The 25,030-nt window shown below is 43.4% G+C and overlaps 2 protein-coding genes across 2 annotated transcripts in view; both read left to right on the top strand.

Moving 5' to 3' along the window:
- Window positions 1-21,463, top strand: part of LOC138663223 (uncharacterized) — a 51,834-nt gene extending 30,371 nt beyond the window's left edge. The window contains exons 3-8 of the mRNA XM_069749386.1: window positions 2,448-2,598; window positions 2,728-2,907; window positions 2,991-3,114; window positions 3,198-3,295; window positions 3,494-3,584; window positions 21,323-21,463. Coding sequence (XP_069605487.1) covers window positions 2,521-2,598; window positions 2,728-2,907; window positions 2,991-3,114; window positions 3,198-3,295; window positions 3,494-3,584; window positions 21,323-21,456 — 705 coding nt within the window. The 5' untranslated portion in view covers window positions 2,448-2,520 and the 3' untranslated portion in view covers window positions 21,457-21,463. The remainder of the gene's footprint in view (window positions 1-2,447; window positions 2,599-2,727; window positions 2,908-2,990; window positions 3,115-3,197; window positions 3,296-3,493; window positions 3,585-21,322) is intronic.
- A 126-nt stretch (window positions 21,464-21,589) lies between these two features.
- On the top strand, window positions 21,590-22,344 carry LOC138666425 (gastrula zinc finger protein XlCGF17.1-like). The gene is made up of 3 exons (XM_069754647.1): window positions 21,590-21,598; window positions 21,673-22,125; window positions 22,216-22,344. The coding sequence occupies exons 1-3, from the start codon at window positions 21,590-21,592 to the stop codon at window positions 22,342-22,344; spliced, it is 591 nt and encodes a 196-aa protein (XP_069610748.1).
- The last annotated feature ends 2,686 nt before the right edge of the window (window positions 22,345-25,030 follow it).

The following is a 25,030-nucleotide window of genomic DNA, read 5'->3' as shown; positions in this document are numbered from 1 at the left end:
TGATAGTATTGTGGTTTTTTTTTAAATTACTGATCAGTATTGTAGTATTCAGTCACTATGTGGTGGTAATATGTGGTCTGGAAATGGTGCGGTGGTATTTGTCCCTTGTATGTAGTATTATTCGGTCACTATGTGGCCTGGTCATGGTGTGGTGGTATTAAGTCACAGGTGTGGCATGTGGGGGTGACACCATTAGGCCCAGTTTAAGTTCTACAAAACAGGAAAACCATTTTTGGTAACCTTTGTGTGTATTGAGCTGGAGGGGGGGGAGGGATGGGGGGATGGGGGGATGGGGGGGGGGGGGGGCGCCAAACTCGGGAACAGCCCCGGGCGGCAAAAGCTCTAGCTACGCCTCTGCCTCTTGTGCTAAATCCTGTTTTCTGCCTGTGTGTGTCTTTCCTCTCCTACTCACAGACAATATTCGTGGTGGGCTGCCTATCCTTTGGGGTTCTGCTCTGAGGCAAGGTAGAATTCCTATTTCCATCTATAGGGGTATTTAGTCCTCCGGCTGTGACGAGGTGTCTAGGGTTTGTTAGGTACACCCCACGGCTACTACTAGTTGCGGTGTTAAGATCAGGATTTGCGGTCAGTACAGTGACCACTTACTCCAGTGAACGTTTTCATGCTGCTCCAAGGTCACCGGATCATAACAGCGGGGGCTGTCTAGTTATACTTACCTGCTCTCAGCGCGGTCCCTGCTTCTTCCAGCGCTGTAGATTCTTCCTGTACTGAGCGGTCACATGGTACCATTCATTGCAGTCATGAATATGCGGCTCCACCTCCCATAGAGGTGGAGCCGCATTTTCATTGCTCTAATGAGCGGTAACTGTGACCGCTCAATACAGGAAGAAGATGCAGCGGTGGAAGAAGCAGGGACTGCAGTGACCGCGCCGAGAGCAGGTAAGTATACAGGGAAGGGAGCGCTGCGCGATATTTACCTCCTCCTTGTTCCGGTGCGGCTCTGTCTTCAGCGTCCTCTGGCAGTGACGCTCAGGTCAGAGGCGCGGTGATGTAGTCAGTGCGTGCCCTCTGCTGAGCATCAGTGCTGGAGACAGAGCCGCACGAGGAGCAGATAAATATTGAAAGCGCCGGCGTCCTGAGCGAAGAGAGATGAGAGATTTTTTATTGCAGCAGCAACAGCCGCATTATATATGGCACAGCTTTATATGGAGCATCTATGGGGCCATAATGAACGGTGCAGAGCATTATATTTGGCACAGCTTTATAAGGAGCATCTATGGGGCCATAATGAATGATATGGAGCATTATATGTGGCACAGCTTTATATGGAGCATCTATGGGGCCATAATGAATGATATGGAGCATTATATGTGGCAAAACTTTATATGGAGCATCTATGGGGCAATAATGAACAGTATGGAGCATTATATGTGGCACAGCTTTATATGGAGCATCTATGGGGCAATAATGAAATGTATAGAGCATTATATGTGGCACAGCTTTATATGGAGCATCTTATGGGGCAATAATGAACGGTATGGAGCATTATATGTGGGACAGCTTTATATGGAGCATGTATGGGGCAATAATGAACAGTATGGAGCATTATATGTGGCACAGCTTTATATGGAGCATCTATGGGGCAATAATGAAATGTATGGAGCATTATATGTCGCACAGCTTTATATGGAGCATCTATGGGGCCATAAGGAAATGTATGGAGCATTATATGTGGCACAGCTTTATATGGAGCATCTATGGGGCCATAATGAAATGTATGGAGCATTATATGTGGCACAGCTTTATATGGAGCATCTTTTGGGGCAATAATGAACGGTATGGAGCATCTATTTTTATTTTTGAAATTCACCGGTAGCTGCTGCATTTCCTATTGTAGGCTTATACTCGAGTCAATAAGTTTTCCCAGTTTTTTTGTGGCAAAATTAGGGGGGTCGGCTTATACTCGAGTATATACGGTATTTCTTCTGTCACGTGTAATGAATATCTCCTGCAGTATTGCTAATGCCGATTCCAGTGTCGGAAAATGAGACGAGAATTAGCATTATGGAAGATGAGTCTATGAGGAACGTATTCAGCTGCCGACTCCGAGGAAGAAACTGCTTGTTGTCTGTGGCCTAAATATATAGGTTTTTTTAGTAGATGTAAAGAAGAAAACTATATACTGTAAAATAAAGTACGACTGCTGCTAGGTTCTCCGTCGGTCTCTATATTTTCTGGTCAGTCCCAACGAACTTGTGTTTCCTGCAGCCGATCAGTTGACAAAGCAGTGAGTAACATAGCCAGTGATTGGAAAGATGGAGGAGATGTCTTAGTCAGCAATTGCAATTATGCTCCAGTCTTTACAAGACTAGAAAATAGAATATCTACACGTTCTATCTCCTGATATGTTTCCCTTATTATCTCCAGTAATTGTAATATTACACAGAATCCTTTATGATGTTACATCGGCTCATCTTCTCATTTAGGGTCTCTAGAATATCAGATCCTCTCAGTGATGATCTTCTATAGAAGAACATTTTCTTGATTTACCCATTAAAGATGGATATGGACAGAGACAAGATGGCAGAGAGGATATTACACCTCACCCTAGAGATCCTCTTCCATCTTACTGGAGAGGTGAGAGATTCTGATGACGTCACATTACATCATTCTTATCTATGGGAATAACAAATGGACAGAACTGGAGAGGTGAGGACTCTGGAAATGTCTGTAGTGAGATTTATTAATGTGTCTCTCCATAACCAGGATTACACAGTAGTGAAGAAGACCTCTAGTGAGCGCAGTGTGGCCCCTGTGTCTAAAGGATGGGGAAGACCCTTAAGCACAATCACGGAGCCTCCACATCACCCCCTGATAAATGAGGACATCAATAACAAGAAGATTCTGGAACTCATCTACAAGATGATTGAGCTGCTGACTGGAGAGGTGACACTGCTGGGAATGCTGGGACATTATACAGTAACGCTATGAAGGGATCGGGGGGATGATGATATCATTGTATGTCTCAGGTTCCTATAAGGTGTCAGGATGTCGCCGTCTATTTCTCCATGGAGGAGTGGGAGTATTTAGAAGAACACAAAGGTCTGTTCAATGATGTCATGAAGGAGGTTGCTCAACCCCTAACATCAGCAGGTAATAGACATGACTAAATATCCTCAGTCTGCAATTATCTGTATACAAAGAATAAATTCAGTCCCTGTATGTGTTTCCTCCAGATCTATCCAGTAAGAGGACAACACCAGAGAGATGTCCCCGTCCTCTTCTTCCACAGGACTGTAAACAGGAAGATCCCAACGTTCCTCAGGATCATCAGGTAGATGGAGAAAAGGTGTCATGAGATCTCCCCCATGATGTGTAGACGGTGGTGAAGGTCTTGTGCTCAGCCTTGCTTTATCCACCAGTATTATATGTTTTATTCTTGTGTAATGAGAACGGTGGAGATGGTAGGATTACAGCTGATCATAGATGTGACTTCTCCATCTGTCTGTGACCTTTACAATATTTGTTTCAGAGTGAAGATCTGACCCATATTAATACTACAGAGACATATTTGAGGGGTGATGAGCGGTGTAATGAGGAGATTCCTACATATGACTACCCAGGTGAGTAGTAACCACTAAATGCAGAGAAGTCACAGATTCTTCTCAGTCACCGGCTGTGGCTGTTTTATCTGTGGTGTAGACTGGCCATATCACAATCGATTATCACTATTTTTGTGTTGTCCTACTGATTTTTATTATCACTAGACCACAACTTTCTCCTCCATCCAAAACTGTTCAAATAACTTTGGTCTTTGAAAGCCCTTTTTCATAGAGCCAATATCTACCTACCTAAATTAGAAGATGCTGACCATTACCTGTCAAGATCTGTAAACTACAAAACTAAATGACAGCGTACGTAGAATGTGCTGACAAGTTTGAAAATAACTTGAAAAATTATGATGGGTCTCCCAGGAAAAAGTGGAGGGTAATGATACTGTTGGCTAGAACCCAAATATCTTATTGCATGAATAAATCTTCTCTCCCTTGATGTGTTGACATGGCTCGATACCTGGTTTCATGGCTTTACTCAATATCATAAATTACATTATATATTCGATCCTAAGGAATTCATATTACTGCACATTCTCTCCTGAAACATGGAGCACTAATGCTATCTCTACTTTTCTGGCCAGGAGTCATAAAACTCGGGTTTAGTGTTGGAGGTCTACCCTCAAACATACAGCTCTGGTAAAAATTAAGAGACCACTTCAAAATGCTCAGTTTGTCTGATTATTCTCTCTTTATAGGTATATTTTTGAGTAAATTGTTCTTTTATTCTATAAACTTCTGATAACATGTCTCCAAAGTTCCAAGCAATAAATTTTGTATTTATTTTCTGAAAAAGGGAAATTAAAATAACAAAAAAATGCATTGCTTTCAGACCTCAAATAATGCTAAAAAAACAAGTTCATAATCATTTAGAAACAACAATATTAATGTTTTAACTCGGGAAGAGTTCAGAAATCAATATTTTGTGGAATGACCATGATTTTTTTTTTTTATAACATAAACTCTATTGGTTCCAGAGTAAGAAGATACATTGACAACAGCCATTCAAATAATTGCAATCATTAACCAATAGTACAAGATTTGGTCAATATTCCAAACTACTTCCTTACCAGGAACAAGAGAATTTTTAACAATAACGCAAATAACACAGATAATTGCTCTTTTTGGTGATGTCAGTTATGAAGTGCTCACCTTGACAATTTGTAATGTTACATAACTAATATCAGGTATTCTGTGCTGCTTAATTGTAAGCAAAGGAATATAATGGATATTTGTGTTAGGAGTTTTAATTTCTATCAATCAGAAGAGTACTTCCAGTAAATAAACCATTTTTCCCAGATAACTATAAATTGTCTAACCCTGCCCATGCGACTGGCTATCATGTGTTCCATAATACAGTTATAATGAATTTTTCTCATTGTCTCCTGCAGTGAAGGAATTGTAACACCTTTTTTTTTCATCAATTCTTTGCTATATTGTAGCTGTCAGGATGTGGCTTGTAATTACTGCGTCCTCATATTGGAGTCTCTCCAGGTTCAGATATATTAAAGCTGTTGCAGGATCCCACTGTCACGCCGTATGCGGTGATAAAGGGGCAGGACGGCGTACTGGGACCCGCACCTGTCCCTGCCACTTTAATGGGGCCATGGCTTTCCCTTATCTCGGGGGTACCTATGATGGTTAGGAGGCCCGAGCCGCCAGCGTATCCCTGTCTCCTGTGCAGGCCCTATCAGTGGCCCCCTCTCCCCCCAAAGGAGGTGGACCGCACCAGTGTAACTATACAACACATAACAGGGTATACAGACAAGATAACTAAAAGTCTCAAACTCACCAAATGCTCACACAACCACATAGGAAACACAGAGAAGGGAAGAGAAGGAATAAACTTAGGAAGGAAAACAGGTTAATCATGCAACCCAAAACAGCAGACACCAATCTCTGTAAATAAACCTCCAACACCAACACTACGCTCCTTCAACCTCCAAGCTAGGCAGTAGAACTGATCACTGACAATAGCTGAAGTCAGGACTGCGTCTATATAGAGGATCAGATTACAAAATCCACTTCAGCTGAGAGAGACCCAACTCTCAGCAATAAGGTTAACTCCTGCACTGCTGGCACAAAGCAGCCAGGTCAGAATACAGGTGAAGAGCTTCTGTTCACTGTGTGAACGAGGCCCAGAGCGCTGCGGTTCTCTGGAACCTCTCTGTCGCAGTAGCCTCGTGACACCCACACTATGTCATATCCCAGTATCCCTGTAATCGTACTATAAATCTGTAACCAGTAAGGGCGGATTAGGGTACATGCCCACCAAACATGCAACAAAACACCCACCTCTGACACCTCCAGAATGAACCTGATGTTTGTGGGAATATCTTATTGAGACCATACGGGGTGAAATATCACCTGTACAAGATCTTCCGAGGGGTTTCCAAATGGTTTATGCTATGTGAAGACTTTTTGTCTGTCTGGAATCCCTGTGACCATTCTTACTGGGTAAAAGTACAGCCTAATGGCTCCTTCTCACTTGCGAGAAATACATCCGAGTCTCGCAGGTTAAAACCCTGCTCTGGCGCCGACACTCCAGATCGGAACGTGAAGCTCCATGTATTGCTGTGCGTCTGCTCGCTCCGCTCTGGAGTGCCAGCGCCAGAGCAGGGTTTTAACCTGTGAGACTCGGACGTATTTCTCGCAAGTGAGAAGGAGCCCTCAGGCTCTCTCCCACCTGGTAACAAAAGGCAAAGATTTAAGCTCAGTGAAAGCATTTATAGCTTCATATGCTCTAGAAATCCCTTTAGGAGAGTCCCTATTAATAGAAAAATAGAATTCATAATTAGATTTTAAGCTTTCTGACCCATTATTCATACTGTTCATAAAATGTTTAATTTGAAGATATTTGAAAAAGTCTCTTATTAATGCTGTATTTATTTAAATGGAGACTGAACATTAGCTTGCATCAAGTTCCCCAGTCGAATTATTTCTCCTTCTATCCAATCATCTAGCTTACGGAATGGGATGGCATACTGCAGTGTTTCCAGCGGAACATTATCCAATCTAAAGGGGACCAGTTTATTTTATTTTTATTTCTCCAGACGTTTATTCCAGCTACAATTGTAGGGGAAGTATTGGGAGAGAAATTCCTAGATAATCTTAGGTGCCATAAGAAGTGGGACATTTTCTCATGTTCTACTATACTGGATTCTAGATCTCCCCAAAGCTTAGAAGTGTCGTCAGTCCACCAGCACCTTTGTCTTGGTCTAACAGAAGCCTGGTAGTACCTTTGTATATTAAGGCAAACAAGAAGCAATGAGCGCACTACTATATTCCATGAAGATCAATTCTAGCCGGGGTGCAAAAAGTGGCCAATGCCATATGATACGAAAAAAAAAAGGAAAAGGGCAGCCACTATACATATGCACACCACGGATATAAAAAAAAGACAATAACCCAAGTATATAAACAGGAAATTTATTAGCAAACCACACACAAATCTTAAAACTTAATTAAAAACAAATGCACATGGAAAAACCTGGTCTGTATACAAATATTACATATAGTATATAATGAACATTTATAAGCCCGCACACATGTATATATAATTGGAAAACGGACCCTCTGGCTCATGGGACTGGAAACAAAAACCTGCAAGATCCTAAACACCTGTGAGCCGCACAAATCCCCGGTATAGGACAATACACACAGGGAAGGCGAAAAATACCCTAATAGTAGTATCTAAATATAAACCACCTGGGCACCATCGGTGGACAAATATGGAGAAAACTCCACAAATACAGATGGGGCATAAGCAAGGTTTAAAGCATGGCCAGAATAGTTGCCCATAGTAGAACCAAGAGCTGTAACATTACCCACAGAGAGTAAAAGGGAACAACGTCCCCGTGTGCAGGCCAACAGGAACCAAGTGACGCGACCCCACGCGTATCGCCCTCCAAATAGGGCTTTGTCAGGGGTAGTTATGGCTTGAAGGCTAAATCCTGCATAGCTACAGTATAACCGACCTGATAGAGATCCGGTGAGCGTAATTCTAGCCAGGGCGGAAGTAGGGCACATAATCCACTGCGCCAGCGTGGAAGTGTGAGCCTTGACAAAGTCCGTCCCCCCAGCTCCAAGAGCAGGAGAGCTGGCAAGCGTGAGTGGGCACGCGCAAAGCGGCCGCACCGCTTAGAGAAAAATGCCCTACAAGCAGTGAGGCGATCGGCTTGCATTGCGCATGCGCGGCCCTAATAAGCCAGAAGCCACCATGCTCTCCATAGCAAAGACATGCTGGGAAGCATCAGCACGCTAATGATAATGGCCTGTTGTGCCAAAATAAATGAAAGCAATATGGGCAGTAATGCACTAGGAACAGAAGTGCACACACGGAATCATGCGACAGAAAAGGCATGGTAAAAAAGGGAAATAGACCTTAGGCATATACCCCATACCAAATAAAAGCCCACCATCAATGAGCCCTAAAGAAGAAGCCCTGTCATGATCCCAATGGCAGGGGATCACTTAAGGACAAGCACAAATACAAACAAGCTCTAGGGCGATGGAACCTGAGCTGACCGCGACCCTGAACCTAACACACAAATAAAAGTAGCCGGGGAACGTGCCTACGATGATCCTAGACGTCTCGCTCCAGCCGAAGATCTAACTTCCCCTATTAGAAGAAACACAGACCTCTCTTGCCTCCAGAGAAATTCCCCACAGAAATAGCAGCCCCCCACATATAATGACGGTGAAGTGAGAGGAAAGCACATACGCAGTATGAAAACAGTTTCAGCAAAATGAGGCCCGCTAAAGCTAGATAGCAGAGGATACAAAAGTGAACTGCGCGGTCAGCGAAAAACCCTTCAAAAAACCATCCTGAAATTACTTGAACTCATGTGCCAACTCATGGTACATGAGGAGCAATTTCAGCCCACTAGAGCAACCAGCAGCAAGAATCACATATCTGCAGGCTGGACTAAAAACCAAATAAAGCAAAACACCAAAACAGGAAAATCCAAACTTAGCTTGACCAGAAGGTTCTAGGAGCAGGGAGCAGAGGTAACAAGACACACTGGATACATTGATAACCGGCGAGGAAATGCCAGCAAAGCCAGGTTAAATAGGAAACTCCCATATCCTGATGGAACAGGTGGAACCCAGAGACCCAGGAAAGACAAGTCACCCAGTACCATCAGTAACCACCAGAGGGAGCCCAAAAACAGAACTCACAACAGTACCCCCCCCTTGAGGAGGGGTCACCGAACCCTCACGAGAACCACCAGGGCGACCAGGATGAGCCCTATGAAGAGCGCGAACCAAATCATCAGCATGAACATCCGAGGCAACCACCCAAGAATTATCCTCCTGACCATAACCCTTCCACTTGACCAAATACTGGAGTTTCCGTCTGGAAACACGAGAATCCAAGATCTTCTCCACAACATACTCCAATTCTCCCTCCACCAGCACTGGAGCAGGAGGCTCAAGCGAAGGAACAACAGGTACCTCATACTTCCGCAACAACGACCGATGGAACACATTATGAATAGCAAACGATGCCGGGAGATCCAAACGAAACGACACAGGGTTAAGAATTTCCAAGATCCTATAGGGACCGATGAACCGAGGCTTGAACTTAGGAGAAGAGACCTTCATAGGAACAAAACGAGAAGACAACCACACCAAGTCCCCAACAAGAAGTCGAGGACCCACGCGGCGACGGCGATTAGCAAACTGCTGAGCCTTCTCCTGGGACAACTTCAAATTGTCCACCACATGACTCCAAATCCGATGCAACCTATCCACCACCATGTCCACTCCAGGACAATCAGAAGGTTCCACCTGACCAGAGGAAAAACGAGGATGAAACCCCGAATTACAAAAGAAAGGAGAAACCAAGGTAGCAGAACTAGCCCGATTATTAAGGGCAAACTCGGCCAGCGGCAAAAAGGTAACCCAGTCATCCTGATCAGCAGAAACAAAACACCTTAAATAAGTTTCCAAGGTCTGATTAGTTCGTTCAGTCTGGCCATTCGTCTGAGGATGGAATGCAGACGAAAAGGACAAATCAATGCCCATCTTAGCACAGAACGTCCGCCAAAATCTAGACACAAACTGGGATCCCCTGTCAGAAACAATGTTCTCAGGAATCCCATGCAAACGAACCACATTCTGAAAAAACAGAGGGACCAACTCAGAGGAGGAAGGTAACTTAGGCAAGGGTACCAGATGAACCATTTTAGAAAAGCGATCACACACAACCCAGATGACGGACATTTTTTGAGAGACAGGGAGATCCGAAATAAAGTCCATGGAAATGTGCGTCCAAGGCCTCTTCGGGATAGGCAAAGGTGACAACAATCCACTGGCCCGAGAACAGCAAGGCTTAGCCCGAGCACAAACCTCACAAGACTGCACAAAAGAACGCACATCCCTCGACAAGGAAGGCCACCAAAAAGACCTGGCCACCAAGTCTCTAGTACCAAATATTCCAGGATGACCTGCCAACGCAGAAGAATGGACCTCGGAGATGACTCTACTGGTCCAATTATCCGGAACAAACAGTCTCTCAGGCGGACAACGATCAGGTTTACCCGCCTGAAACTCCTGCAAAGCACGTCGCAAGTCTGGGGAGACAGCAGACAAAATCACCCCATCCCTAAGGATACCAGAGGGCTCAGAATTTCCAAGGGAGTCAGGCACAAAACTCCTAGCAAGAGCATCCGCCTTCACATTCTTTGAACCTGGCAGGTATGAAACCACAAAATTGAAACGAGAGAAAAACAGTGACCAACGAGCCTGTCTAGGATTCAGACGCCTGGCAGACTCAAGGTAAATCAAATTTTTGTGATCAGTCAAGACCACCACACGATGTCTAGCACCCTCTAGCCAATGACGCCACTCCTCAAATGCCCACTTCATGGCCAAAAGTTCCCGATTACCAACATCATAATTCCGCTCAGCCGGCGAAAACTTTCTAGAAAAAAACGCGCATGGCTTCATCACTGAGCCATCGGAGCTTCTCTGTGACAAAACCGCCCCCGCTCCAATCTCGGAAGCATCAACCTCAACCCGAAAAGGGAGCGAAACATCTGGCTGACGCAACACAGGAGCAGAAGAAAACCGGCGCTTAAGTTCCTGAAAGGCCTCCACAGCCGCAGGAGACCAATTAGCAACATCAGCACCCTTCTTAGTCAAATCCGTCAAAGGCTTAACAACACTAGAAAAATTAGTTATAAAACGACGATAGAAATTAGCAAAGCCCAAGAACTTCTGTAGACTCTTAAGAGATGTAGGCTGCGTCCAGTCACAAATAGCCTGAACCTTGACGGGATCCATCTCAATAGTAGAAGGGGAAAAAATATACCCCAAGAAAGAAATCTTCTGGACTCCAAAGAGACACTTTGAGCCTTTTACAAACAAGGAATTGGCCCGCAGGACCTGAAACACCTTCCTGACCTGCTGAACATGAGACTCCCAGTCATCAGAAAAAAACAAAATATCATCCAAATACACAATCATAAATTTATCCAGATATTCACGGAAAATATCGTGCATAAAGGACTGGAAGACTGAAGGAGCATTAGAAAGTCCAAAAGGCATTACCAAATACTCAAAATGGCCCTCAGGCGTATTAAATGCGGTTTTCCACTCATCACCTTGCTTTATTCGTATAAGATTATACGCACCCCGAAGATCAATCTTAGTGAACCATTTAGCCCCCTTAATGCGAGCAAACAAATCAGTCAACAATGGCAAAGGATACTGATATTTTACGGTAATCTTATTCAAAAGACGATAATCTATACAAGGCCTCAAGGAACCATCTTTTTTGGCCACGAAAAAAAAACCTGCTCCCAAAGGGGACAAAGATGGACGGATATATCCCTTTTCCAAGGACTCCTTAACATAATCCCGCATAGCAGTATGCTCTGGCACTGACAGATTGAACAAACGACCTTTAGGAAATTTACTGCCTGGAATTAAATTTATAGCACAATCGCATTCCCTGTGAGGAGGAAGCGAACTGAGCTTAGGCTCCTCAAAAACATCCCGATAGTCAGACAAAAACACAGGAATCTCAGAAGGAGTAGATGAAGCGATAGAAATCGGAGGTGCATCATCATGAACTCCCTGACAACCCCAGCTTAACACAGACATTGATTTCCAGTCAAGGACTGGATTATGAGTTTGTAACCATGGCAGACCAAGCACTAGGACATCATGCAAATTATACAGTACCAGGAAGCGAATCACCTCCTGATGAACAGGAGTCATACGCATGGTCACTTGTGTCCAATACTGAGGTTTATTCATAGCCAAAGGTGTAGAGTCAATTCCCTTCAAAGGAATAGGGACTTCCAGAGGCTCCAGACTAAATCCACAGCGATTGGCAAATGACCAATCCATAAGACTCAGGGCAGCGCCTGAATCCACATAGGCATCGACGGAAATGGATGATAATGAACAAATCAGAGTCACAGACAGAATGAACTTAGACTGTAAAGTTCTAATGGCAACAGACTTATCAACCTTTTTTGTGCGTTTAGAGCATGCTGATATAACATGATCTGAATCACCACAATAAAAGCACAACCTTTCTTTCCGCCTATAATTTTGCCGTTCACTTCTGGACTGAATTCTATCACATTGCATTATCTCAGGTGACGGTTCAGACGACACCGCCAAATGATGCACAGGTTTACGCTCCCGTAAACGCCGATCAATCTGAATAGCCATAGTCATAGACTCATTCAGACCAGTAGGCGCAGGGAACCCCACCATAACATCTTTAATGGCCTCAGAAAGGCCATCTCTGAACTTTGCAGCCAGGGCGCACTCATTCCACTGAGTAAGCACCGACCACTTCCGAAATTTTTGACAATAAATTTCTGCTTCATCTTCCCCCTGAGAGAGGGCCAACAAAGCTTTTTCAGCCTGAATCTCTTGGTTAGGTTCCTCATAGAGCAAACCCAATGCCAGAAAAAACGCATCCGCATTAAGCAACGCAGGGTCCCCTGGTGCCAATGCAAATGCCCAATCCTGAGGGTCACCCCGCAGGAAAGATATAATAATCTTGACTTGCTGAGCAGGGTCTCCAGAGGAGCGAGATTTCAAAGAAAGAAACAACTTGCAATTGTTCCTAAAATTCAGAAAACGAGATCTATCTCCAGAAAAAAACTCTGGGACAGGAATTCTAGGTTCAGACATAGGAGCATGTACAACAAAATCCTGTATATTTTGAACCTTAGCGGCAAGATTATTCAGGCTGGAAGCCAAACTCTGGACGTCCATGATAAACAGCTGGGATCAGAGCCATTCAAAGATTAAGAGGAGGAGGAAGTAGCCAGGCTGCAATATGGCTAGGCAGCAAACTCTGAGGGAAAGAGAAAAAAAAAAAAAAAAAAACTTCCTCAGACTACTTATCCTCCTACTTCAGCCAATACAATTAACACTTTGTGGGCCGGTTATACTGTCATGATCCCAATGGCAGGGGATCACTTAAGGACAAGCACAAATACAAACAAGCTCTAGGGCAATGGAACCTGAGCTGACCGCGACCCTGAACCTAACACACAAATAAAAGTAGCCGGGGAACGTGCCTACGATGATCCTAGACGTCTCGCTCCAGCCGAAGATCTAACTTCCCCTATTAGAAGAAACACAGACCTCTCTTGCCTCCAGAGAAATTCCCCACAGAAATAGCAGCCCCCCACATATAATGACGGTGAAGTGAGAGGAAAGCACATACGCAGTATGAAAACAGTTTCAGCAAAATGAGGCCCGCTAAAGCTAGATAGCAGAGGATACAAAAGTGAACTGCGCGGTCAGCGAAAAACCCTTCAAAAAACCATCCTGAAATTACTTGAACTCATGTGCCAACTCATGGTACATGATGAGCAATTTCAGCCCACTAGAGCAACCAGCAGCAAGAATCACATATCTGCAGGCTGGACTAAAAACCAAATAAAGCAAAACACCAAAACAGGAAAATCCAAACTTAGCTTGACCAGAAGGTTCTAGGAGCAGGGAGCAGAGGTAACAAGACACACTGGATACATTGATAACCGGCGAGGAAATGCCAGCAAAGCCAGGTTAAATAGGAAACTCCCATATCCTGATGGAACAGGTGGAACCCAGAGACCCAGGAAAGACAAGTCACCCAGTACCATCAGTAACCACCAGAGGGAGCCCAAAAACAGAACTCACAACAAAGCCCCAAAGGGGACTCAATGTTCAAATGGGAGAGCGAAGGATAATAGTCCATGACCCTCCCATGTATCTCTGCGCAATGTAGAAATATGGCGACCCCCATCACATGCAGCTTTTGGGGAGTATGGTGGTCTTAGTAAATTACTAGAAGGAAAAATGAAGATAGAAAAGACATGGCACAGGAAGATAGTAAAGGCGAGCCAGACACAGACCACCTGCATAAACATGCATACCACATTCAACCCCCGGGGGCATCATATCACACCCATCAGAATGGTAATGTTTAGAGAACGGAAGGACCAGCATAGATCCCCATGCAATAATGATTTTATTAGATAACAGGAAATCACAAATACAAAGAAAAATGAAAAAATCAAAAAATGAAAATATTTATAATGTTTAGATTTTTTTTCATTTTTCTTTATATTTGTGATTTCCTGTTATCTAAAAATGCCTATGCAGCGTCAATAGTAAAAAAAATCTAATGTTAAAAATAATAATAAAAAAAAAAACCTGCTATACTCACCCTCCGTTGTCCGAGGATGCGCTCGCGCCTTCCGCCAGCTTCCGGTCCCAGAGATGCATTGAGAAATTACCCAGAAGACTTGGCGAGACCGCTAAGTCTTCTGGGTAATTTTGCAATGCATCCTGGGACCGGAAGTTGGCGGCCTCCGTGCGCCCATCGCCACAGCGCCGTTGGATCCGAGGGGGTGAGTATGTAACTATTTTTTATTTTAATTATTATTTTTTTTTAACAGGGATACAGTTAGGGCCAGAAATATTTGGACAGTGACACAAGTTTTGTTATTTTAGCTGTTTACAAAAACATGTTCAGAAATGCAATTATATATATAATATGGGCTGAAAGTGCACACTCCCAGCTGCAATATGATAGTTTCCACATCCAAATCGGAGAAAGGGTTTAGGAATCATAGCTCTGTAATGCATAGCGTCCTCTTTTTCAAGGGACCAAAAGTAATTGGACAATGGATTCTAAGGGCTGCAATTAACTCTGAAGGCGTCTCCCTCGTTAACCTGTAATCAATGAAGTAGTTAAAAGGTCAGGGGTGGATTCCAGGTGTGTGGTTTTGCATTTGGAAGCTGTTGCTGTGAGCAGACAACATGCGGTCAAAGGAACTCTCAATTGAGGTGAAGCAGAACATCCTGAGGCTGAAAAAAAAGAAAAAATCCATCAGAGAGATAGCAGACATGCTTGGAGTAGCAAAATCAACAGTTGGGTACATTCTGAGAAAAAAGGAATTGACTGGTGAGCTTGGGAACTCAAAAAGGCCTGGGCGTCCACGGATGACAACAGTGGTGGATGATCGCCGCATACTTAATTTGGTGAAGAAGAACCCGTTCACAACATCAACTGAAGTCCAGAACACTCTCAGTGAAGTAGGTGTATCTGTCTCTAAGTCAACAGTAAAGAGAAGACTCCATGACAGTAAATACAAAGGGTTCACATCTAGATGCAAACCATTCATCAATACCAAAAATAGACAGGCCAGAGTTAAATTTGCAGAAAAACACCTCAAGAAGCCAGCTCAGTTCTGGAAAAGTATTCTATGGACAGATGAGACAAAGATCAACCTGTACCAGAATGATGGGAAGAAAAAAGTTTGAAGAAGAAAGGGAACGGCACATGATCCAAGGAACACCACATCCTCTGTAAAACATGGTGGAGGCAACGTGATGGCATGGGCATGCGTGGCTTTCAATGGCACTGGGTCACTTGTGTTTATTGATGACATAAGAGCAGACAAGAGTAGCCGGATGAATTCTGAAGTGTACCGGGATATACTTTCAGCCCAGATTCAGCCAAATGCTGCAAAGTTGATTGGACGGCGCTTCATAGTACAGATGGACAATGACCCCAAGCATACAGCCAAAGCTACCCAGGAGTTCATGAGTGCCAAAAAGTGGAACATTCTGCAATGGCCAAGTCAATCTCCAGATCTAAACCCAATTGAGCATGCATTTCACTTGCTGAAATCCAGACTTAAGACGGAAAGACCCACAAACAAGCAAGACCTGAAGGCTGCGGCTGTAAAGGCCTGGCAAAGCATTAAGAAGGAGGAAACCCAACGTTTGGTGATGTCCATGGGTTCCAGACTTAAGGCAGTGATTGCCTCCAAAGGATTTGCAACAAAATATTGAAAATAAAAATATTTTGTTTGGGTTATGTTTATTTGTCCAATTACTTTTGACCTCCTAAAATGTGGAGTGTTTGTAAAGAAATGTGTACAATTCCTACATTTTCTATCAGATATTTTTGTTCAACCCTTCAAATTAAACGTTACAATCTGCACTTGAATTCTGTTGTAGAGGTTTCATTTCAAATCCAATGTGGTGGCATGCAGAGCCCAACTCGCGAAAATTGTGTCACTGTCCAAATATTTCTGGCCCTAACTGTATGTGCCCACACTTCTAAATACTGCGTGGGCTGCGTTGGCTACATGGCTGCTATATACTACGTGGGCAGTACTATATGCTACATGGCTGCTATATACCAGGGGTCCCCAACTCCAGTCCTCAAGGCCCACCAACAGGTCATATTTTCAGGATTTCCTTAGTATTGCACAGGTGATAATTGCATTACCTGTGCAAAACAAAGGAAAACCTGAAAACATGATCTGTTGGTGGGCCTTGAGGACTGGAGTTGGGGAACACTGCTTTATACTACGTGGGCAGTACTATATACTACATGGCTGCTATATACTACGTGGGCAGTACTATATACTACATGGCTGCTATATACTACGCGGGCAGTACTATATACTACACGGCTGCTGTATACTACGTAGCCTGTGTTAGATACTGCATGGGCTGCGTTATATACAACGCATCGGGTATTCTACAGTATGTATGTATGTATATAGCAGCCACATACTATATCGCACAGGCCACGTACTATTTGTATGCTATATACTACATGGCTCCTATATACTACGTGGCCTGTGCTCTATAGTATGTGGCTGCTATATACATACATATTCTAGAATACCCGATGCATTAGAATCGTGCCACCATCTAGTTTACAATGATGGTCCAGCCATCTTCAGGGGGTAGGGGATAGATGGAGATAGTGAATGGGCTACACACACACACACACACACACACACAATGACTTTGATTAGTGAAGTGATATGCCGCTCTGAACAAATGTGTTTTGAGCGAGCGCCTAAAACTATGCAAGTTGTGGATGGTCCTAATATCTTGGGGTAGAGCATTCCAGAGGATTAGCGCAGCGCGGGAGAAGTCTTGGAGTTGGGAGTGGGAGGTACGGATTAGTGCAGAGGTTAGTTGAAAGTCATTTGCAGAGCGCAGCGGTCGGCTAGGCCGATAGACCGAAATGAGGGAAGAGATGTATGGGGGTGACTCACTGTGAAGAGCTTTGTGGGTGAGAACAAGTACTTTGAATTGTATCCTGTAATGAATGGGCAGCCAGTGTAACGACTGGCGAAGAGCGGATGCATCTGAGTAACGATTAGCCAGATGGACGACCCTGGCTGCCGCATTAAGGATGGACTGGAGAGGGGAAAGTCGCGTGAGGGGGAGGCCAATTAATAGAGCATTACAGTAGTCCAGGCGGGAGTGTATTAGGGCGACAGTGAGGGTTTTTGTTGTCTCCATGGTGAGAAAAGAGCGGATTCTAGAGATGTTCTTTAGGTGTAAGCGGCACGAGCGGGCAAGAGATTGTATGTGAAAGGTGAAGGAGAGATCGGAGTCAAACATAATGCCCAGACAGCGTGCCTGCTGCCGGAGTGTTATTATGGTGCCCCCCCGGGAGGGAAATGTCAGATTTAGGGAGGTTCGTAGAAGGCGGGAGCAGAAGAAGTTCAGTTTTGGAGAGGTTGAGTTTCAGATAGAGAGCGGACATGATGTTGGAGACTGCAGACAGACAGTCAGTGGCGTTCTGTAGTACAGCGGGGGTAAGGTCAGGGGATGACGTGTATAGTTGTGTGTCATCAGCATAAAGATGGTACTGAAAGCCAAATCTGCTGATGGTCTGTTCAATTGGGGCTGTGTAGAGGGAGAAGAGAAGGGGGCCAAGGACTGAGCCCTGAGGTACCCCAACAGTGAGAGGAAGAGGAGATGAAGTGGAGCCAGAGAACAGAACACTGAAGTAGCGGTCAGAAAGGTAGGAGGAGAACCAGGAGAGAGCAGTGTCCTTAATGCCTAGTGACTGGAGCCTAGAGAGTAGGAGAGAATGGTCAACAGTGTCGAAAAGTCAAGGAGAATGAGCAGAGAGTAGTCGCCGTTACATTTTGCTGTCAGAAGGTCATTGGTCACCTTGATGAGTGCAGTTTCTGTCGAATGTAGGGGGCAGAAACTGGACTGTGAAGGGTCTAGGAGGGAATGAGTGGAGAGGTAACGGGTAAGGCGGGAGTAGATTAGGCGCTCCAAGAGTTTTGAGATAAAGGGGAGATTGGAGACCGCTCGTAGTTGTTTGTGCAGGATGGGTCGAGGGTATGTTTTTTTTTTTAGTAATGGAGTAATGATAGTGTTTGAAGGAGGAGGGGAAAATGCCAGAGGAGAGGGAGAGATTAAAAATTGTAGTTAGGTGAGTTGTCACGACTGGAGAGAGAGACTGGAGGAGGTGTGAGGGAATGGGGTCGGTGGTGTATGTAGTCGGACGAGAAGAGGAGAGGAGCTTGGAGACTTCTTCTGTGATGGGATCGAATGTGGAGAGTGAGCCAGGGGAGATGCAGGGAGGGATGGGAGTCATTGCACTTGGTGTCTGGGAGCAGATTTCATGACGGATATTGTCTATTTTCTCTATAAAGTGGGAAGCCAGGTCATCAGCACGAATGTCTGTGATAGGGTCTTGTGCTTTTGGCCTGAGGAGGGAGTGAAAGGTGTTAAAACGTTTCTTGGGGTTGTTGGATAGTGAGGAGATCAGGGTAGTGTTGTAGGACTGTTTGGCGAGGTGAAGGGCAGAGTTATAGGTCCTTAACATAAATTTGAAGTGTATGAAGTCTTCTGGTGTGTGTTTTCCTCCATAAGCGTTCAGCACTCCTAGAGCATCGCTGGAGAAATCGGGTTTGCGATTTGAGCCAAGGCTGTTTCACCCTGTGTTTGGAGGTTCTGAGGGTGAGGGGAGCTACTTAGTCAAAGGTGCTTCTAAGAGTGTCATTGTAGTGATGTACAGCCAGATCAGGACAGGAAAAAGAAGAGATTGGGGACAATGATGAGTGTAAGGAGTCTGATTGTGTATGAGGGTTAATGGCATGTAAATTTCTGAGTGTGTCGTAGGTAGGAGAGTGCTGGGGTGGGCGAGGAATTGTGAGTGTGAAGGATAGAATGTTGTGGTCAGAGAGGGGAAGCGGTGAGTTATCTAGGTGGGAGATTGAACAGAGTCGGACAAAGACCAGGTCCAGGGTGTTACCGTCTTTGTGTGTTTCAGAGGTTGAGAGCTGTGAAAGGCCTAGAGAAGTGGTTAGTGATAGAAGCTGGGATGCAGATGTGGAAGTGGGGCTGTTTATGGGGAGGTTGAAGTCTCCTAGGATAAGGGTTGGGAGTTCTGAGGACATGAAGTGCGGCAGCCAGGCTGAGAAGTGGTCCAGGAAGTGGGTGGGTGAGCCTGGGGGCTGGTATATGACCACTACTCTGAGGGAGAGGGGACGAAAGAGCCTGATGGTGTGGACCTCAAAAGAAGGGAATGAGACTGATGGAACTGGGGGTATAACCTGGAACGTGCATTGTGGGGACAAGAGTATGCCGACTCCACCACCAGGTCTGTTTGTGGGTCTCAGGGAATGGGAGAATTGTAGGCCACCATGGGAAATGGCAGCAGGGGAGACAGTGTCAGAATCCTGGATCCAGGTTTCAGTGAGGGCCAACAGATTCAGAGAGTTGTTCACAAAGTAGTTGTGCAGGAAAGGATGCTTGTTACATACAGAACGTGGATTCCAAAGGGCACAATTGAAAAAGAGAGATGAGGGAGTGCAAGTAATATTAGTAAGGTTAGTATGGTTTTGATATGAGGTAGGGTAGCGGTTGAGGTTGGGGGATGGGGGACTGGGGTTGGGGAGATGTCCCCCAAAATCAGTAGGAGTAAGAAGATAAAAAGTAGTTTTTGGAAGTGTATGAAGTTTTTTTGTGCAGTGTGTTTGGGCACAATGGGCTGAGGTTTCTCAGGAAGGTGAGAAGTGCATGGGAGCTTTACATGGGAGAGGGAAGGAGAGAAGAGCTGATGTATATGAGTCGTGATGGAGGGGGGATTGGGCGGTGAATGTGGATTGCAAGGGAACACAGGAGGATAGGAATAAAGCACATGGATAAAAGGGAGAACAGTGTGGGTTACCTGACTAACTGCCATGGAATAACTGCTGTATCACGACGCTTATCTTCGTGACTCTTTGCTTCTGTGATGTGTGCACCCCCACATGCGTGCACCCCTAAGGATGGTTCTAAATTTATAGTCCAGACTGCTGGGTCAGCAGAGATGGATTGTGGGACCAGGGTGGGGATAATTTGGCAGCTGGGGCCAGCACACCAGGGGATAGTTAAATGATCAAACATATTGTGGCTGGCAACATGCTATAACACCTTCCACCTGATAGTATCTAGAGAGGCCACAGTCATGGATATACATCAAACAGTGAGTAAATCGTACAATGCAACCAATGAATTATACCAATCATTAAGCAGGCACATTCAAATATGTTGCTAGATAGTAGCAGATGACAGACAGCAGACAGCAAGCAGAGGGAGTTTATACCATTAGAGTCTATTGCAGCAGATGAGACAGCTATCAGAGGTAGGACGTAAATCTCAATATCAAACTCTGCGACAACTTCAACGTATGTGCTGGAACCAATATAGGCACGTTCCGGAAATAGTATAGTATCTTAGGAAGCAACATCATTTTTACCACTGAAATTCTTCCAATCCATGATATTGGAAAGGGAAGGGACTGCAAGAAGGATTTTGGTTTTACAGAAACCATTGGTGGGAGGAGTAGCAGAGAGCACTGGCTGTGTATCCCGAACAATGGAAAATCATATTTTCCTGACCAGTAATGACAGTCAGTTTCTGGAAATCAGCACACAGTGGATGTTTTATAGTAAAAATTACTAATATGCCATTTTTTTTTACCCAACACATAGTGCCCGCATAGTGCTGCAGAAGACACACAGACCGTAAATTAAGTGGGTTTTTCTCACTATAGTAATGGCAAATACATGGATGCTAAATGCGGCTTGGGCACACTGCAAGGCTCAGAAGTGAGGGGGAGATTTGAGTTTACTAGACTTGATTTCACTAGATTGTTTTATGGAAGTCATGTTGCTTTTCAAGAGCCTTTGAACCGCTAATAATGTGGACCTGAATGGGGTTTGGTTTTTTTGTGAGATGAGTAGAGTTTTCATTGGTATTATTTTCACCTACATAACATTGTTTGGTGGCTTTTTATTCCATTATTTCCATTAATTTCTATTGGACTGTGAATTGTCTTGGTGAATAATTCAATATTTTTATATAACTTGCCATTTCTACAGCTAGTTTAAGTAGAAATGTTCAAAAATATAAAATTCAAGGATATTTTATTCAAAAATAATAATTGGTTTTATTCTTGGCAGATGACTGGACAAGGAGATCAGGTGGACAGCTGACATCTTTAATTTTTAAATCGGATGTTCTTGAGATCCCACAGGATACAATTGAAGTGACTGCCATTACTCCAGATATACCATCATACCTTCACAGCAAATAACTATCATCTGATCCTTTGAGACAGGTCCTGTCTTCTGATTCATTAGCGACTACTAAGGAAAATCAAAGTCACAAAATAAGCATTAGAAAACAAAGTGCTCTGAAAGCAAAGAAGCCATTTTCGCTTTCAGAATATGGAAATAGTTTTCCCTTTGAAAAGTCTTTTCCTAAACATCAAAAAATTCACCTAGCAGATAATAGATTTTCTTGTTCCAAGTGTGGGAAATGTTTTAACCAGAAATCAGATTTTGTAAGTCATCAGAGAAGTCACACAGGTGAGAAGCCATTTTCATGTTCAGAATGTGGGAAATGTTTTTCATGGAAATCACACCTTGTTACACATCAGATAACTCACACAGGGGAGAAGTCTTTTTCCTGTTCTGAATGTGGGAAATGTTTTAACCTGAAGTCAAATTTTATTAAGCACCGGAGAATTCACACAGGAGAGAAGCCTTTTTTCTGTTCAGAATGTGGAAAATTTTTTAACATGAAATCAACTTTGGTTATGCACCAGAGAACCCACACTGGAGAGAAACCTTTTTCCTGTTCAGAATGTGGAAAAAATTTTGCACATAAATCAAGTTTTGTTAACCATCATAGAACTCACACAGGGGAGAAGCCTTTTTCCTGTTCAGAATGTGGGAAATGTTTTAAACAAAAATCAGATGTTGTTAAGCACCAGAGAACCCACACAGGCGAGAAGCCTTTTCCCTGTTTAGAATGTGGGAAATCTTTTACACAGAAATCAAATTTTGCTAAGCACCAGAGAACTCACACAGAAGAGAAGCCATTTTCATGTTTAGAATGTGGAAAATGTTTTGTGAAGAAATCATCTATTCTTAATCACCAGAGAAGTCACACAGGAACAAAGCCTTTTTCATGTTCTTAATGTGGGAAATGTTTTACATGGAAATCAACTCTTAAAGATCAGAGAAGTCACACTGAGGAAAAACATTTATCATGTTCAGAGATTTGGAAATGTTTTAACTGAAAATTGTATTTTCTTAAAGGGATTGTCCCCTCTTTATGTTTGGCCTTGTTAAAATAAAACACTCATACTCACCGACCATGCCGTCGCTGTTCCACTGGTGTCGGCACTCTCATTCTCAGGGCTCATGTGAGATTATGTCACGTTAATCCTGCTTTCAATCAGTGCTGGCTTCATTATCCATACCTTTGGACATATTGAATATCAAGAGGAAGCCAGGGCTGCTCTTTGACTTCCTCTTAATGTTCGACTTGTTTGAAACTGGGGACAGTGACAACAGCACTGATTGGGCGCAGGGATCACATGACTTAAGAACCTCACCTGAGCCCCAGGAACGCAAGTGCCAACAACGTTGGATCGACACCAGCATGAGAGGTTTGTATTATTGTTCTTATTTTTTACATGACTAAATTTGAGGAATGAGAATGGGTTGTCCAAGTAGAGGTCAAATACTTTAAATATGAACAATTCCACACAGGGAAAATCCATTACCATACTGTGAAAAATGAATTCATGGAAAATCGTGTTTTGTTGACCGTCAAAAATAACTCCGGTGAGGAGAAACTATATATGTGAGTCACAAATTGTGCAAAACAGATAACATAGAGTAGTATAATTAAATGAGATGGGGAAATTACTTTAAAACTTATGGGTTTTTTTTAATATAAGATGACACTTCTGAAGAAACGTGCACAAATGGACAGTGACATTTTTTTTCTTATCAGCAGGCAAAAAGGAGAGTCTAATTTTATCACTCCCGCATAATGGTAGTTCTGCTTAACTTCACCTGTCTTATCTATGGCATTATTTCTGGGCTGTATTATGCATAAATATGTGAATCTTCAGAATTTGTGTTAGTCTATGCATGATGAAGGGACCTGAGTAGTCTTGAAAGCTTGCAATTTGTTACCATCTTTTCAGTTAGCCATTAATAGGTATCAACCACTGAGGATTCTCAATTTTAAATATTTTTCTACTTTTAACAAGAAAATTCTTGTTAATAAGTGAGTGTGTCTTATAGACTATGCAACTTCCTATGACAGTGTATCACTGTGACAGTGTCCTTCCTGATCACTAAGAGAACTGATCTCTCTTCTTTAGCTCCACACTTATCTAATTGATTGGTGCAGAGCAGGAGAGGAACGTACCGGGTCCTGCACAGAGGCTGCACGTCTTGAGTGAGCAGCTGAAGGACCTTCCACTCGACTAGCTCAAGGACCTTTCAGATCATATAATCAATCACATTACCTGGAAGGAACTGCAAAATGGGGTAATATATATACTGTGTATGTAAATGTGCATGTGTAAGAGAGCTATGTGTATTTAAATATGCATATGCAGCAGAGCTGTGTGTATGGAAATGTGTGTTTGTACCAGAGCTGTGTGTGAATGTAAAATGTGCTAATGTAGCAAAGATGCGTGTATGGAAATGTGCATATGTAGAAGAACTGAGTGCACGTGCACTTTTTATGCAGCAGCATTGTGTATGTATATACAGGTGTTTCTAAAAAAAAATTAGGATATCCTCAAAACTATAATTTATTTCAGTTCTTCCATACAAAAAGTGAAACTCAGTCGGACCCAAAGAGTGGTCATAAATGGCTGCACATCCAGTTGGAAGAAGGAGTTGAGGGTACACTGATTAAATTTGCTGATGACACAAAGCTAGGAGGGATAGCGAATACTAGAGAAGAGAGAGAGAGGATTCAAAAAGATACAAATAAACTGGAGCAATGGGCAGCAACAGAATGGTTTTTAACAGGGAAAAATGTAAAGTATTACATCTGGGCAATAAAAAAAAACGTATACACAATGGAAGGAATATGGCTAAGCAACAGCACATGTGAAAAAGAATTGGGTATACAAATAGATCACAGACTGAACATGAGTCAACAGTGTGATGCAGCAGCAAAAAAGGCAAATGCAATTCTGGGATGTATTAACAGAAGCATACAGTCGAGATCATGTGAAGTCATCATTGCTCTCTACTCCTCTTTGGTCAGACCTCACCTGGAATACTGTGTCCAGTTTTGGGCACCACATTTTAAAATAGACATAAACAAACTGGAGCAAGTTCAGAGAAGAGCGACCAGAATGGTGACCGGTCTGCAAACCATGTCCTATGAGGAACGGTTACAAGATTTTGGAATGTTTAGCTTGCAAAAAAGACTGAGAGGAGACTTAATAGCTGTTTACAAATATATTAAGGGCTGTCACATTGTAGAAGGATCAACATTAGTCTCATTTGCACAAGGAAAGACTAGAAGCAACGGAATGAAACTGAATGGGTGGAGACACAGATTAGATAGAAAAAACTTTTTTGACAGGGTGGTGAGTTCTCCTTCAATGGAAGTCTTCAAATAGGCTGGACAGACATCTGTCTGGGATGATTTATTGAATCCTGCTTTGAGCAGGGGGTTGGACCAGATGACCTAGGAGGTCCTTTCCAACTCTACCATTCTATGATTCTATGTAGAGTTATTACAAACAGGATGACTCCCAGAAATTGGCTGGAAGCCATTTTACAGGTGTAGTAATTATACTAAATTTCTCTGAACAACAAGCTGAGGGCATTTAGTATATGCTT

Source organism: Ranitomeya imitator, chromosome 2 (assembly GCF_032444005.1).
Source record: "Ranitomeya imitator isolate aRanImi1 chromosome 2, aRanImi1.pri, whole genome shotgun sequence".
NCBI lineage: Eukaryota > Metazoa > Chordata > Amphibia > Anura > Dendrobatidae > Ranitomeya > Ranitomeya imitator.
This window is presented reverse-complemented; position numbering and strand designations above follow the sequence as displayed.